Source organism: Chroicocephalus ridibundus, chromosome 1 (genome assembly GCF_963924245.1).
Source record: "Chroicocephalus ridibundus chromosome 1, bChrRid1.1, whole genome shotgun sequence".
NCBI lineage: Eukaryota > Metazoa > Chordata > Aves > Charadriiformes > Laridae > Chroicocephalus > Chroicocephalus ridibundus.
Genome location: NC_086284.1, coordinates 121,950,387 through 121,962,465, shown reverse-complemented (window position 1 = coordinate 121,962,465; position 12,079 = coordinate 121,950,387). Strand labels below are relative to the sequence as shown.

The window sequence follows — 12,079 nt, the reverse complement described above, 5'->3', positions numbered from 1 at the left end:
TGATCTACTGGTTGCAGTCTAAGAATTGAGGAGCAAAAGCAGTGTGACTTTTAAAGCAGGGGGGAAAAACGCTTTCAATATAATTACAAGACAGAAAACATGACAAACAAAACTTTGACAAACATGCCTGTGAAGACAGTACAAAAACTGTTGGAGGAGTTAGGAAGGTATAAAAGATGAGTTTTCAACTTGTTTCGCAGTGAATTTGCAGGTCATGTTAAAAGTCAAGTAACTCAAAATCGCTTAAAATCTTGAACTAAATAACAAATGTGGAAAAGCAGTAAGTGAAGGGGAAGATGGAGAAAAGATTGAAACATTACTTGAGATTGGTGGGGTTTCTGCTGTAAGGCCAGCTACTTAGCTACTTTGTGTTGTTGCTGTCACTGTTGGGGGCTGTTGGGAAAGCAGAAACTACAAAATGGAAGCAAATGTGCAATTGTGCAGAAGCTGTTACTGTAGGCTGTTGTGCCCCTATGCTACTAGCTAAGTGTGGCATAGAGGGAAGAATTTAATTAAGAGTGATGATACCATAGTGTAAGCTGTATCCTAAGTCATAATTCTCAGGTAGCATTGCTTGGTATGAATAAAACTCTCCATCCTTTAACTCAGTCATTAACTGCATGTTTGGAATTAGCCTATTTCAGTAACAACATTACTGCATCATAATGGTGACAAAAAATTTTGGAATGGAAAGGAGGTTTTGAATCCCATGTTAAGTAACTGACATGATAATCAATATATTATTTAGCTCTGTCTAATCTAAAAGTTGTGGTGTTACATTAACTTAAAGTGTTACTTCTGAAAAGTTTGTGAGAATTGTATTGGCTCTTGGAAATTTCATAAATGTATCGATCTACTACAGTATTAGTTCAATACATACAGACCTCTGTTGACATTGCAGATTGAACCAGAAGGTATTTTGAGATGTTGCATTTAATATTCAGGAAAAGATTTATTTATGTTTGTCTTGAATTGAGGCTTTAAACTCTTACTTATTCGAACTTCTTTTGCTACTGAACAGGAGGGGGGGGGAAAATACTAATCTGTAATGCCTCATTTGTCTGAAGGCCTAGAATGAAGACAGCTAGTTATAGCTGCTGTTCTGTTTCCTCCCCATAGTGCCATTAGGCACTAGTGTAACTGTAAAAATATTGAGTTTACCCTATTTTTAGTGAAGTGTTACTTCCCATAAAGGTTTAAATAACAGATAAAATGGTTAGGATCAAAACTGGCCCCTCTGGCTAAATCTTCCCTGGAAAAAATACCTTTATTTGCAGAGATGTAAATGTATAGTTGCAGTACAGTTTTTGTTTTGTTTTGTTTTTTAAAAACTAAGGTTAAGAAGGAAAAAAAAGTGCAACATTTAGATACTCCACCACTTTTAATAGTTTAAAACCGTAAACACCTAACAAAGAACTGAGTTCTTTAGGATTTGAAAATATGCACTCAAGTGTGCTCTCTGTGATGCGTGCAGTGTATTTACTAGGTGGAGCCCAGAAAAAGGGCAAGGAAGTATTTCTTCCTGAAATGGGTAGGACTTTCTCGCAGATACAATAAAATTAGAGGTAAGTGTATAAACATACACAAAATGACAACTTGCATTTTAATTAATGGGTTTGTCAATAAATTGAGTTTTAGTTTAGCTCTTTGATCTGTTTGGAAGGTTCTTGTATTGCCTGTCCTCTTGAGGATGCAGTGCTCCGCTCTTGTTTTGTGCTTTGGTTGTTTGTTCAGGGGAAAATCCAGGCCTAGATTCTCCTGCTTAGTCCAAATTTGAACTTTTTGCATGTTCAAGATGTCTATATAAGCTGATCAGTGCTGTAACTACTAATTGCATGAAAATATTCAGCAACTTCTTGTCTGCGGGCAGGTGTTGAAAATTGGTTGCAAATTGACTTAACTAGTGAAGAAAAAAATATATGCAACTATTCTCGGTCTGAGTAGGTTTATTATGAAGTGTACACTCTTCATATTCTGTTCTGATATGAACCCGGTTACAGAAATTAACTCTTCTTGGTATGATGGTTAGCCTTGGTTGATGATTTTTGTTCATGCTGTTGCTGTTAAAGCAGTGCAATTGCCCTCTTTTTTTGGAGGTAATTAGAGGCACCATATGTCCATCTGCTCTTTGTCTTCCCTGTTGTATTATCTTATAACTGTTAAGACTGTGTTCTGCTTGTCCATCAAACTTCTCCTTTCAGGTCATCACTGATATCTTAGACCAGTGACTACATAACCTCAAGGTACAGGTTTGTTCCCTTTGGCTAGGCCTGACGCTGTTGTTTTCAGCTGCTGTAATGTTACTCAGTTGTTTGCTTAATTGGTCGCCTTGAGGTTGCTGATGGCAAAGCAATGGTAAAGCTGTGAAATTGGGTAGTGACAGACTGGAGCTAAAACAAGAAGTATTAATCTGTAGAGTTGTCTGTTTTCTGAATAAATCTGATGGCTAGTCATTGAAGTCTCCCTATACTTGACCCAGATATACTTAGTTGTATGTTACTATGAAGAAAACCTTTTACTTACCTTCTTTACGCAGCATAAACAGGAATTATTTGTTTTCCAGGAGGTTTGCTGTCCTTTCCAGAACATTCCCAGAGGTTGGTAAAGGGTTGATTATTTGTTTAGAAAGAAGATGTGTGAGGGAGGAAAACGGATTAGAGGTCTTCAGCTTTACAGAGTAAGCTTTAAGTTAGTGGGGAAACAACTTCTTAGTTGAGAAATGCTGCTAGTGAGTCACGAGTCAAGCAGTTAAAGTCCCAAGATCCTGCTAGGGTGAGACCTGAGCAAAATCAAGATGATGCTTGTCTCCTGTTGGATCAGTGTGGTGAATTGCTCAGATAAACATCTATTCTTGTTATCCAGCAGCTGCTGAATTTAGCAGTAGTTTGCCTTTTGAGATTGGACCAAATTTCCACTTTAGGCACTGAGAGTACTAGAAGGCATTCGGGGCATTTTAACAATGTTTATCGTGATTGGTACATGAGTAATGACTGAAGGAAAAAATTAGCCATTCTGAAAGAAATATTGAAAGACATGGTGTTCTTCCTACCAAGTGAAGGACCATTTTGAAGAACAGAAATCTACTTGATCTCCTTTGTCTAAGAAAAAAAAACAAACAAAAAACCAAACAAAAACTAACCTAAAACCCAAAACCCCCAAACTGAAACCAAACAAAAAAACTTATTTGTGGAAATGAGTTTTTTTGTGTTAGGTATCAGAAAAGCTTGCTAATAGAAGAACAGAGAAGATATTCAGTTGCCTGGGAAACTTAGTTGTGATCCAAGCTGCTTTTGAATGGTATCTGCATACACTGTTCAGGCAAGACATCGGCACGGGTGATTCTACTTCAACTAAATGTCTGGGTGAACTCTGGCAGAAGTTCCTTTCTGCCATGTGTTTCTAGCTTGCTTTCAAGAGCACAGTAAGTGTACTGATTTATATGCCAGTAGAGCTGGTTTTCTAACAACAGGATCTACCAATAAATGTTACTTCCTCTATACGTGCATGTTAACCATACATTGTTAAGTACAGATAAGCTACATATAGGTCATTTTTCTTCAGGTGTATACAACAGGCAAGATTTCCATCTGATATTATTTCTTAAAGTTAGATTATTTCAGTCTAGCTGGTTATGAAGCATTTGTGTATTTGAATATGGTTTGGTTGTCATTAATATGTGAAATGTATACTAAGTAAGCCACAACTATGTCCTCCTTACAGTATCAGGAGTACTAATAATGACCAGCTGTTCCAGAAGTGATACACTTGACAGACTGGAGAAGCTTTCTAGGATACTATTTTTTATCTAGAAGTTATGTGTCTTCAGTCTTTAAGCTGTATATATTCTAATGGACAGGAATAACATCTGCTTTATGTACGTCTTCTGTGTACTTGTAATTTTATTGACATGCATTTGTTCTCTCAAATTGAGGGCTAGCGCAAGCACTTCTGTCAGGCCAAAGCATGGTCACTCTGTTGGGAATGTTAGTGTTTGCTGTGTGTGTTCAGGCTCAATGTGTGAGCTCATAAAGCTGTCACAGAGCCCCAGTACGTCGGGGAACAGTTTTGTTAAGAAATGTAAGAGGTGTGGGTAGGGCAGAGAGCAATGACCATCTGCTACCTGAGAACCTCTGTTTTTATTATGGAGTTTCTGGGAGACCTGACCGAAGAGTTAAGTGATAGAGACACCTCTCAAATGACAGATCACTGTCAGCTTTAAGACTTTTTTGTTACTGTAGTAGCTATGTGGCGCTAATGAGTTTAGAAACGCAGTGTTAGGCAGTCTTTAAAACTATATTGATCTTGGTGGTGGGACTGTTCTTTGGGAACCATCAAAAAGCAAATAACTGCAGAATAAATTGACTTTCTAAAGCTACTTGTGCAAGTAGAGGAGGGAATCTAGTAGCAGGACCCAGCCAGATGGTAAGTTGGATTTTTTTCCCTTATTCTAGCATAGCCAATGTTCTGAGGGACTAATGGGCTTAATGAATCAAGCAATGGACTCCTATTTGAATTACAGAAGAACATTACTGCTGTATATGGCTATGTTTTTATTACCAAACCAGGCTGAACAGTAAGTTGACATTGAGAATTTAGAGGGTTCATGTGAAATGTGTTTGGGAGGATTTTGCTCGCTATTAGCTCTTATCCTGACCTGTGAAGAGAATGCTAATTAGTTCCTGATGTACATCTAGCTATCAGGCCTTGCTAGACCTCTGAAATAATATTTTGGAGAGGTCTACTTTGAGAAGTAGGTTTTAGGCCTCACAGAAAATGTTGATAGTAGAATATCTAGGTAGTGTAGACTGTCAGTTAGAAAATCAGTCAGCAAAACAAACTTTTGTAGACAATTTGTTAATAATGAGTTTAACTTTACTGAAAAGCATTTTTTCTTTTGGGTAGTCTTGTTGGAAGTTTTTAATTTTTCAGTAGGAAGTACTTTGATTAATTTTATTAAATTAAGAAACAGAAACGTTTACCCCCTTCGACTCTCAGTAGTGTAAAGTTAAATTCTTTTTCAGTTAAATACTTCTATGCAATATCAGACTCAGCATTTATTCATATGATGCTTGTGAAAACTTTACACTGATTTTTGGATTTTACTTTGGTTTTAACCTGTGGCTTATTTAAAAATAGTATCATGTTAAAATAAAAAAGCTTTTTAATCTTTCTCAAACATGCTTATACTTAAATAAAAAAGTCAAAATCAAATATGTGTAAATAACACTTCCTAAATTAACAGCAGCATCTTATTTCTGACAGAGATTACCTTGTAAGAAGTATTCTTAAATGGTAGTCAGGTAAAACACTTCACAAGACAGTGTATTTTGTGATAACTAGCACTTTTGTATAAACCAAACCTGTTATGCAGTGTTGAATTTTGACTTGTTTCCACTGTAACTTTTCTTCTTTCAGAAAGAACATTTTGCTTTGCAAAACCAGTACAGAGAGAAAGACACTGGAAACTTGCAGCACATGGTAAATAATACGATGCCTGGAATTGCTGATTGAAACTTCAATTTCATCTTGTTCCTTAAAATAAGCTTATAAGGATGATTTTCATGAAGAGCGAAGTATTTGTCCGTCCTAGTCAGTGACTGTTGGGTGTGTGGGTTTGCCATCCATAAAGTGGAATGTGTCGATATCATTTTAATAGCCTGTATTTCCCAGGTAGTTTTTCTGAATAATTTAAATATATAAACACTAGAGCTTTGAAGTCCTAGTTCAATAAAATAACAAAGTCCATGAGTGCTGACAGGCTACTTCATAGTTTGTATTTTGCTTTTTAGGTTTATTCAGCCTTAAAATCTAAGTTCCTTTGAAACAAAAGTTTGAGGTCAATTCTGAGTAGTTACTAATGCTTCTGTCATATGTCTGTTAGTGATTGGAACTTTTAAGTTCATGTTTCTTGATTCATAGGACTGTTTTGGAGATCATGTACCTTTTTATTTTGCTTAAAGCTTTAAGAATAGGAATTACAGGCTTTATACATGAACTGTGAAACTGATTACTTCTTGTGTGTATTTAGAAAGCTGTGAATGGAAGGCAACTTACTTGTGAGGCTGAAGACCCACAGGAACAAGAAAGTCTTCAGCATGTGTATCCGGTTTATCAGCAAACATACTACAAAAATTGGAGCAGCAGATACCCGCAAAACTCAGGACCTGGAAGAGTCTACATCAATCCAAGGGAACATTATGTATGATTCTGTACCCAAATGTTTTAACTTTTAAAATACAAAGGTTTTAATACCCGTTGACTGTATTACCAATATGCCTTGGCTTTCCTCTCTAAAATAATTGATCTTTTTTTCTTGTGGGAAGAAATTGCATGGAGGATTTTGTATAGGTAAACCCTATGGAATTTGAGACTTAACTTGCTTCTAGTCTTTGGTATGTATTTGTTTTTGTAGTTATATCGACCTGCCAAAAGAGGAGAGCCATTTAGCTTTATTAACCTTCATAGTTGTAAGATGTATAAATGATGAATTGGTTGACTTATGCCAAAACGTAGTTACGCTATTTCCCTGGTTATTTCTGGGAGCATTCTCTCCCTGAATGGATATTTTACAATAGCCTTACCTATGTAAATGTGAGTAAATATGAACAAGACAACTGAATCCGTGGTGACATAGGCAGTCTCAGGCTGAGAGTAATTTTTTTGCATCTTAGAAAACTTCGGATAATTATCATTTTGACTGGCCCTAGCTATCGATTTCTCAACTAGCTCTACCTCTCCCAGTCAAATGAGCAACCAGACTACCTCTCAAATACTGACTTGCTGTTTCATAACGTATGTTGTGTGTCTTCCCACCTTGTTAAAACTAAAGTAACTTCCTTACATCAGAAACTTTTTGGTTTATATTGATCCTGGCTGTCAGCTGATGTACTAGCTGGATGTAGTTTCACAGTAGGCCTGTAAGAAACTTAATTGCAGGAAGTAGATGACTAGACAGGCAAAACTTCTTGAAAATGTCATGTGTAGCTACATCTTACCTACAAATTGCTGTTTAGCCATTTTTCCAAGTATGGCTCCCATGTTAAGTGTCACAGAGTTTGTCTTGCTTAGTAATAAATACATTTCATGTTCTTTTTTTTTCTTCTCAGTTTGCCATAAAACTGCCTGTGATAAGTTCTTATGCCTTAACAAGAAAAGGAAAGCTTCAGTAGACCTCAGGTAGTTTTCAGCGCTGTCCTTTAATCTTAACCAGGAGTGTGAAGTCACTGGAGAATGTTCTGATGTTACCAGTTCTAAAAGTATTCCACGTGAAATTTTGAGTGTGGGGTAATGGTTAAAAAATGTACTCAGGATCTTTTTAGAAAAATAAGTTTTCCTATGGAGTAAAAAAGGAAATATTTAGCAAGTAAAAAAAAAAAAAAAAAATTGTCATGTATTAGTGCTGAAGTGAGCTCACAGGACAATCTTAAAATATTTTAAGACAGCAGGAAATAAGACACTGACTAAAACTTGGTGGAGAGACTGAACTTATGTGTATTCTGTACACATAAGTACAGAATAATGATTTTCAGTCAGATGACCTTAAGACAAAATATTGAGAAGATCGGCTATGTCATACTGAACTAGCTATTGCTACAGAATTAAACATCACTTCTGCAGTATTAGTGTTTTCTTTACAGATGATTGGATTTTTCAGACAGAGGGAAGAGTCATAGTTGTAGAAGCAATAGAATTGAAAGCTAGTACAGTTAAGTGTGCTGCAGGCAGGATGCTGTTATAAAACCTATATTCAACTGTCATTCATCTCCCTTGTAGTAAAGTTAATGAGATCCTTATCCACAATAGGGCTTAGGTAAAAATATTTCTGGTTTGTTACAGGTAGCAGCTAGAAGATTGTGGCTTAGGTGCCCATGTTCTGGGCACTGTGCAAGTAGACATTAACTGTTCTCTTGCTAAGCAACTTTCTGTTATATAATGTGAATGAAGTTGATGGCAGAAGGAATGGCAAAGAAAAAGGTTGGAGAGAACCTGTTTCTCAGGAGCTTTCTTTGAACCACTGTATACTTGCTTTTTTTTTTAGGGACTGAGCACATTTATGTAAACTGAGCAACTGTTTTCAATTTTAAAGCCTTCCACTGTATTGGAGACTTAAAGAAGGGCTTGTGTGCCCCAAAAATACATCTTCCAGTATTATCAGTTTAAGCAGCTACCTCTTTCCACAAGCGTTGCCTCACCTATCCTTAAGTTGCTGCAGCTCCAAAAAACATATATTGCCAGAACATGAAAAGAAAACAATGTCTTGGCCAAATGTTAAAGCACACAGAATGACAGAACAGTGAGGTGAATTATGCTGCTTGAGATAATTCGATCAATATCACTGAGCAAAACTTCATACAAAAAATACTTAGTTATGTGCTACAGGGTGGTTCAAAACAGTGTTATTGTGATAATGCTTCCCCTACATTCATTAGTACAGTGTGATATTGAGCAGATGATCATTTCAGTTCCTATTATGTTGGCAGATGATGTAAAAACCAATTATTTTGGGTTCAGACCTCTTCTACTGCTTTTTATTCTTATTTGCAGATTTTTTGTTTGAGTAGTTGAAGCTTTGGGGGAAGGAGAGAGGAAGGAAGAATGCTATCAACAAAGCTATAATTGCTTTTTGGAATTTGTAAAAATAGCTTAAAAAAATATGTAGTCCAACTATGCCCATGTTATATATCAACAAACTACAGAAAGCTTGAATTGCAAACTATCCATCAGCACATAGTTTGCCCTAAAGTCATTAAGGAAATATGTTATCATGGTTATTAACTGTGAGAAATGGTTTTTGTGTAATCTGTTCAGGGACATTTAGAGCGTTAGGTTTTTTGAAATGTTACTTGTAGTCATAAGTGTGGCTGGGTTTTGAGGGAGGGGATTTGGCATAGAATGCTCTGAAGAGAACAGAAATGTCTGCTGATTAGGATTTCCCACAGAAAGGAATACACGTATAGACGTAAGTTTGATCTGCTTTTTTAAGGTGTAGAAAATGCCCTTTTTATATTTTTGTACATCTGCAAATGTTTGTATTTGTATATTGATTGGAATAAAAACATTCAAAACAGAAACTTTTCATGTGTTCTTTAGGTTTAAGATCGCTTAAGGTACGGGAAGTGCATCCAGTTTCTTGGTGATATGTGTCTTCCTCTCTGGTTGTATATGCAGAGCATGTGGTTTTTTCCTAACAGTACCCCTTTCTCGAATATCTTGGTGTTGGATGCTGAAATGAGATGTCCTTTCAACACTTGTTTCATTTGAGGGGCATATAATATTTTGTGAAAATCCAGCACTTACCTAAACTGAACACCCAGAATCGCTGTTGAGGGAGATAGTAATGGAGGGGAAGATTAGTAATTCATATCTCTAGCTTTGATAAATATAAATTATCCTCTGCTCAAGTATGTTTAAATTCTACAAGCTAGTCTTATTATAGAAAATATAGTTTTTTGCTATGTCCAAAATGTTTGTGGATGTAATACAAAGGAAAACTAAGAAAATGTACTAATTAAAAGGGAAACACTTAACAATTGATTATTAAAGGACTACTGTTGTTAGGTCACGAAATGATCAAATGTATTGAGTATCCAGCTAGAAGAAAGCCCGATAAAAAGGTGTGATAATTCATGAAGAGTGGAGGGAAGGTTTTCACCTTCAGAGTTCTTAACTTCAGCTGCGTTTTGGCAGTGTTACTACCGTTTCCTTCTCTGTGATACAAATTTGGGTGCCAAATGCTGTAATGTTGTACAGATAAGTGCTTAAAATACAGCATAGTGACTCTTTTGATGCAACAGACTGGAAGTTACTGTTTCTGTCTGAACCACTGTGTTGTTTGAAGGCTCTGCATGCGAGTGCTGTAGTAACAGGTAGTAAATCAGCAGATGAAATTGTTTTGACACCTTAGGTCACTTCAGAGATTACTGGGAGAGCTAAAGTTCCAGGCAAAAAACCTAAAATGGCCTTGGTAGTTCTTAACTGCTCAGTTGCCTGGTGGAAGGTGGACTGGGGGATTTTACCCACTTGTGGTACGTGTCCAGAGTATTGGAAGACTGGGTTTGGCTTTTGGAAACATGTTTCACTCCAGTAGCAAAACTAAGACTTTATTGATGATTAAACATTATAACCCACCTTACCAATGTCATCAGAACATTAAGTTTGAGATTAATCAAGCTAGCCTGCATTTTTCGTGATGTTTCAAAGCTATGTTACCTGGTTTCATGCAGCTGATGATGTAGATCTTTGAATGCTGGTGAAACTTAGAAGAACCTACTTGGTACGGAAAGACCTGGCCAGTTGTTGTGGAGGTGGTTAAAAATAGTTAATAAAGCGCTAAAAGATTATGTAGAAGTTATGGTGAACTGATAAGGTGGTGACTACTGGTAAAAAGCAAAACCTGAAGAGAGGTTGAATCTCAACAGAATGACACATAATAAATTTTTTTGTTTATTGCCAGGCAGAGGTAGATGGCTTAGAAAATTCTGCAGCATTAAAACCTATCAACCTTCTCCACACTCCACCCCACTTAGTTGCTGATATCTTTTGAAAATATTTGTGAGCAGTGAAAAACTGCTACACAGGAGTGACTTTGCTAAGAAAGGACCTAATTGGAGAGTGCTTTCTATAAGAACTTTGGCTTTTGTAGTTTAGGCAACTTTTAGGTTATGCTGTTCAGCTTTGTGCTTCTCTAGTATCACCGGCTGCTTTGAAAAGTAGAGGCCTATGATTTGATCCTTAACCAAAAACTGGACTTGTAAAGGAGCCTACCTGTCAAAATACTAGTTCAAAGTTCCGATAAACCTCATAGTTCCTTTCTGACAAAGTAAAGATTTGATGTTTCTCTATTTACTGAAAAGTATGGCATTGTTCTTGGTCATTAGCTGAATGATACTGAATGAAAATGCACAAAAAATAGGTTGTGTATCTTAGAAATAATTATTCAAACAATGAAAGCCAAGTAGAGATGTTAGGCATTTTAATCTGCACTGACAACCCCTCAGTGCAGCTGTTCCTAGTCTTGTTTTGTGATCTTATTTGAGTTGATTTTATGCTGTATCTAAATCTAGATCCTTCAATTGCCAGCAGAAAATAAATTCTACTTAGCTTACAAGTCAAGCTGTGATTCTTCTGTCTTTTGTGTGACTGATAATCAAAACTGTACAATTGGGATTTAGCTCACCATTTTGAGACTGAGCTGGAGACAAAGTAGACTTCAGTTTGCTCGCCAGCTTAGATGAATTTGAATTTGCTATGCGGGTCAACACACAGAATGCATAGAGTATGTTAAATATATTAAAAAGTCATTTTAATTTGGCTGAGTTTAGCCACAAATTTATTATATTCCAACTTGAAATGTACCCTTCCACTGGTATAAATTATAATTATAGTCTAACACAGATTTACAGGAAATAGCTTTTTTTAATGCTGATTGCCAGAAGTAGTAGTTTAAATATTTGCTGTTGCACCACAGCCAAATTTGTTCCTGTTCCAGTACTTTAGTGGGTTTTGAGTTTTCATGATGCCTGTGATGGAATATCAGATACTCTTACTGTTCTTAATGTAACTTGATAGTTTAGATGTCTTTGGATAAATCCTCGTCTGACACTTTTTGCCTCTGCTTCCAATCCAGTGCCATGTGACTTGGGTACAGAATGCTGGGAAGTAACTTCATTTTTGCATCTATGTGAAAATAATGGTCTGGCTGTATCACTTAAGGATTGTAAGCAAAGTCTTAAGAGACGCTATAAAGGATTCAGCTGTCTTTTCACTTGTCCTTTTCATGATGTTCAATTTTATTTATTACTGTATTGGATCTCTGAAACCTTGCTCCTAGTGGTCTTTCTGCATTTGATCCTGTCTCTAGGGATGGTGTGTTTGCACTTTCAGTCTTCCTGACACTTCACCTTGCCTGTCCTACGAGGAACTTTCCTGTAGTTCTCTGTATGACTTGAGATATTTTGTGCTTGAACAGCTCCTTAGTTGACAGCAAAGTATTTTGGGACATTATTTGTTTGTTTACACCATTCAGGTCATAACAAACTTCAGAAAGTGAAGCTTTTCTTGATGGTTTGTGGCTTCATGC

General features: G+C 36.5%; 1 protein-coding gene across 1 annotated transcript in view; it reads left to right on the top strand.

Moving 5' to 3' along the window:
• NECTIN3 (nectin cell adhesion molecule 3) overlaps positions 1–11,112 on the top strand; it is a 70,459-nt gene extending 59,347 nt beyond the window's left edge. Inside the window, exons 8-9 of the mRNA XM_063349155.1 lie at positions 5,416–5,478; positions 6,029–11,112. Of these exons, the coding sequence (XP_063205225.1) occupies positions 5,416–5,478; positions 6,029–6,205 (240 nt within the window). The 3' untranslated portion in view covers positions 6,206–11,112. The remainder of the gene's footprint in view (positions 1–5,415; positions 5,479–6,028) is intronic.
• Positions 11,113–12,079: the final 967 nt, after the last annotated feature.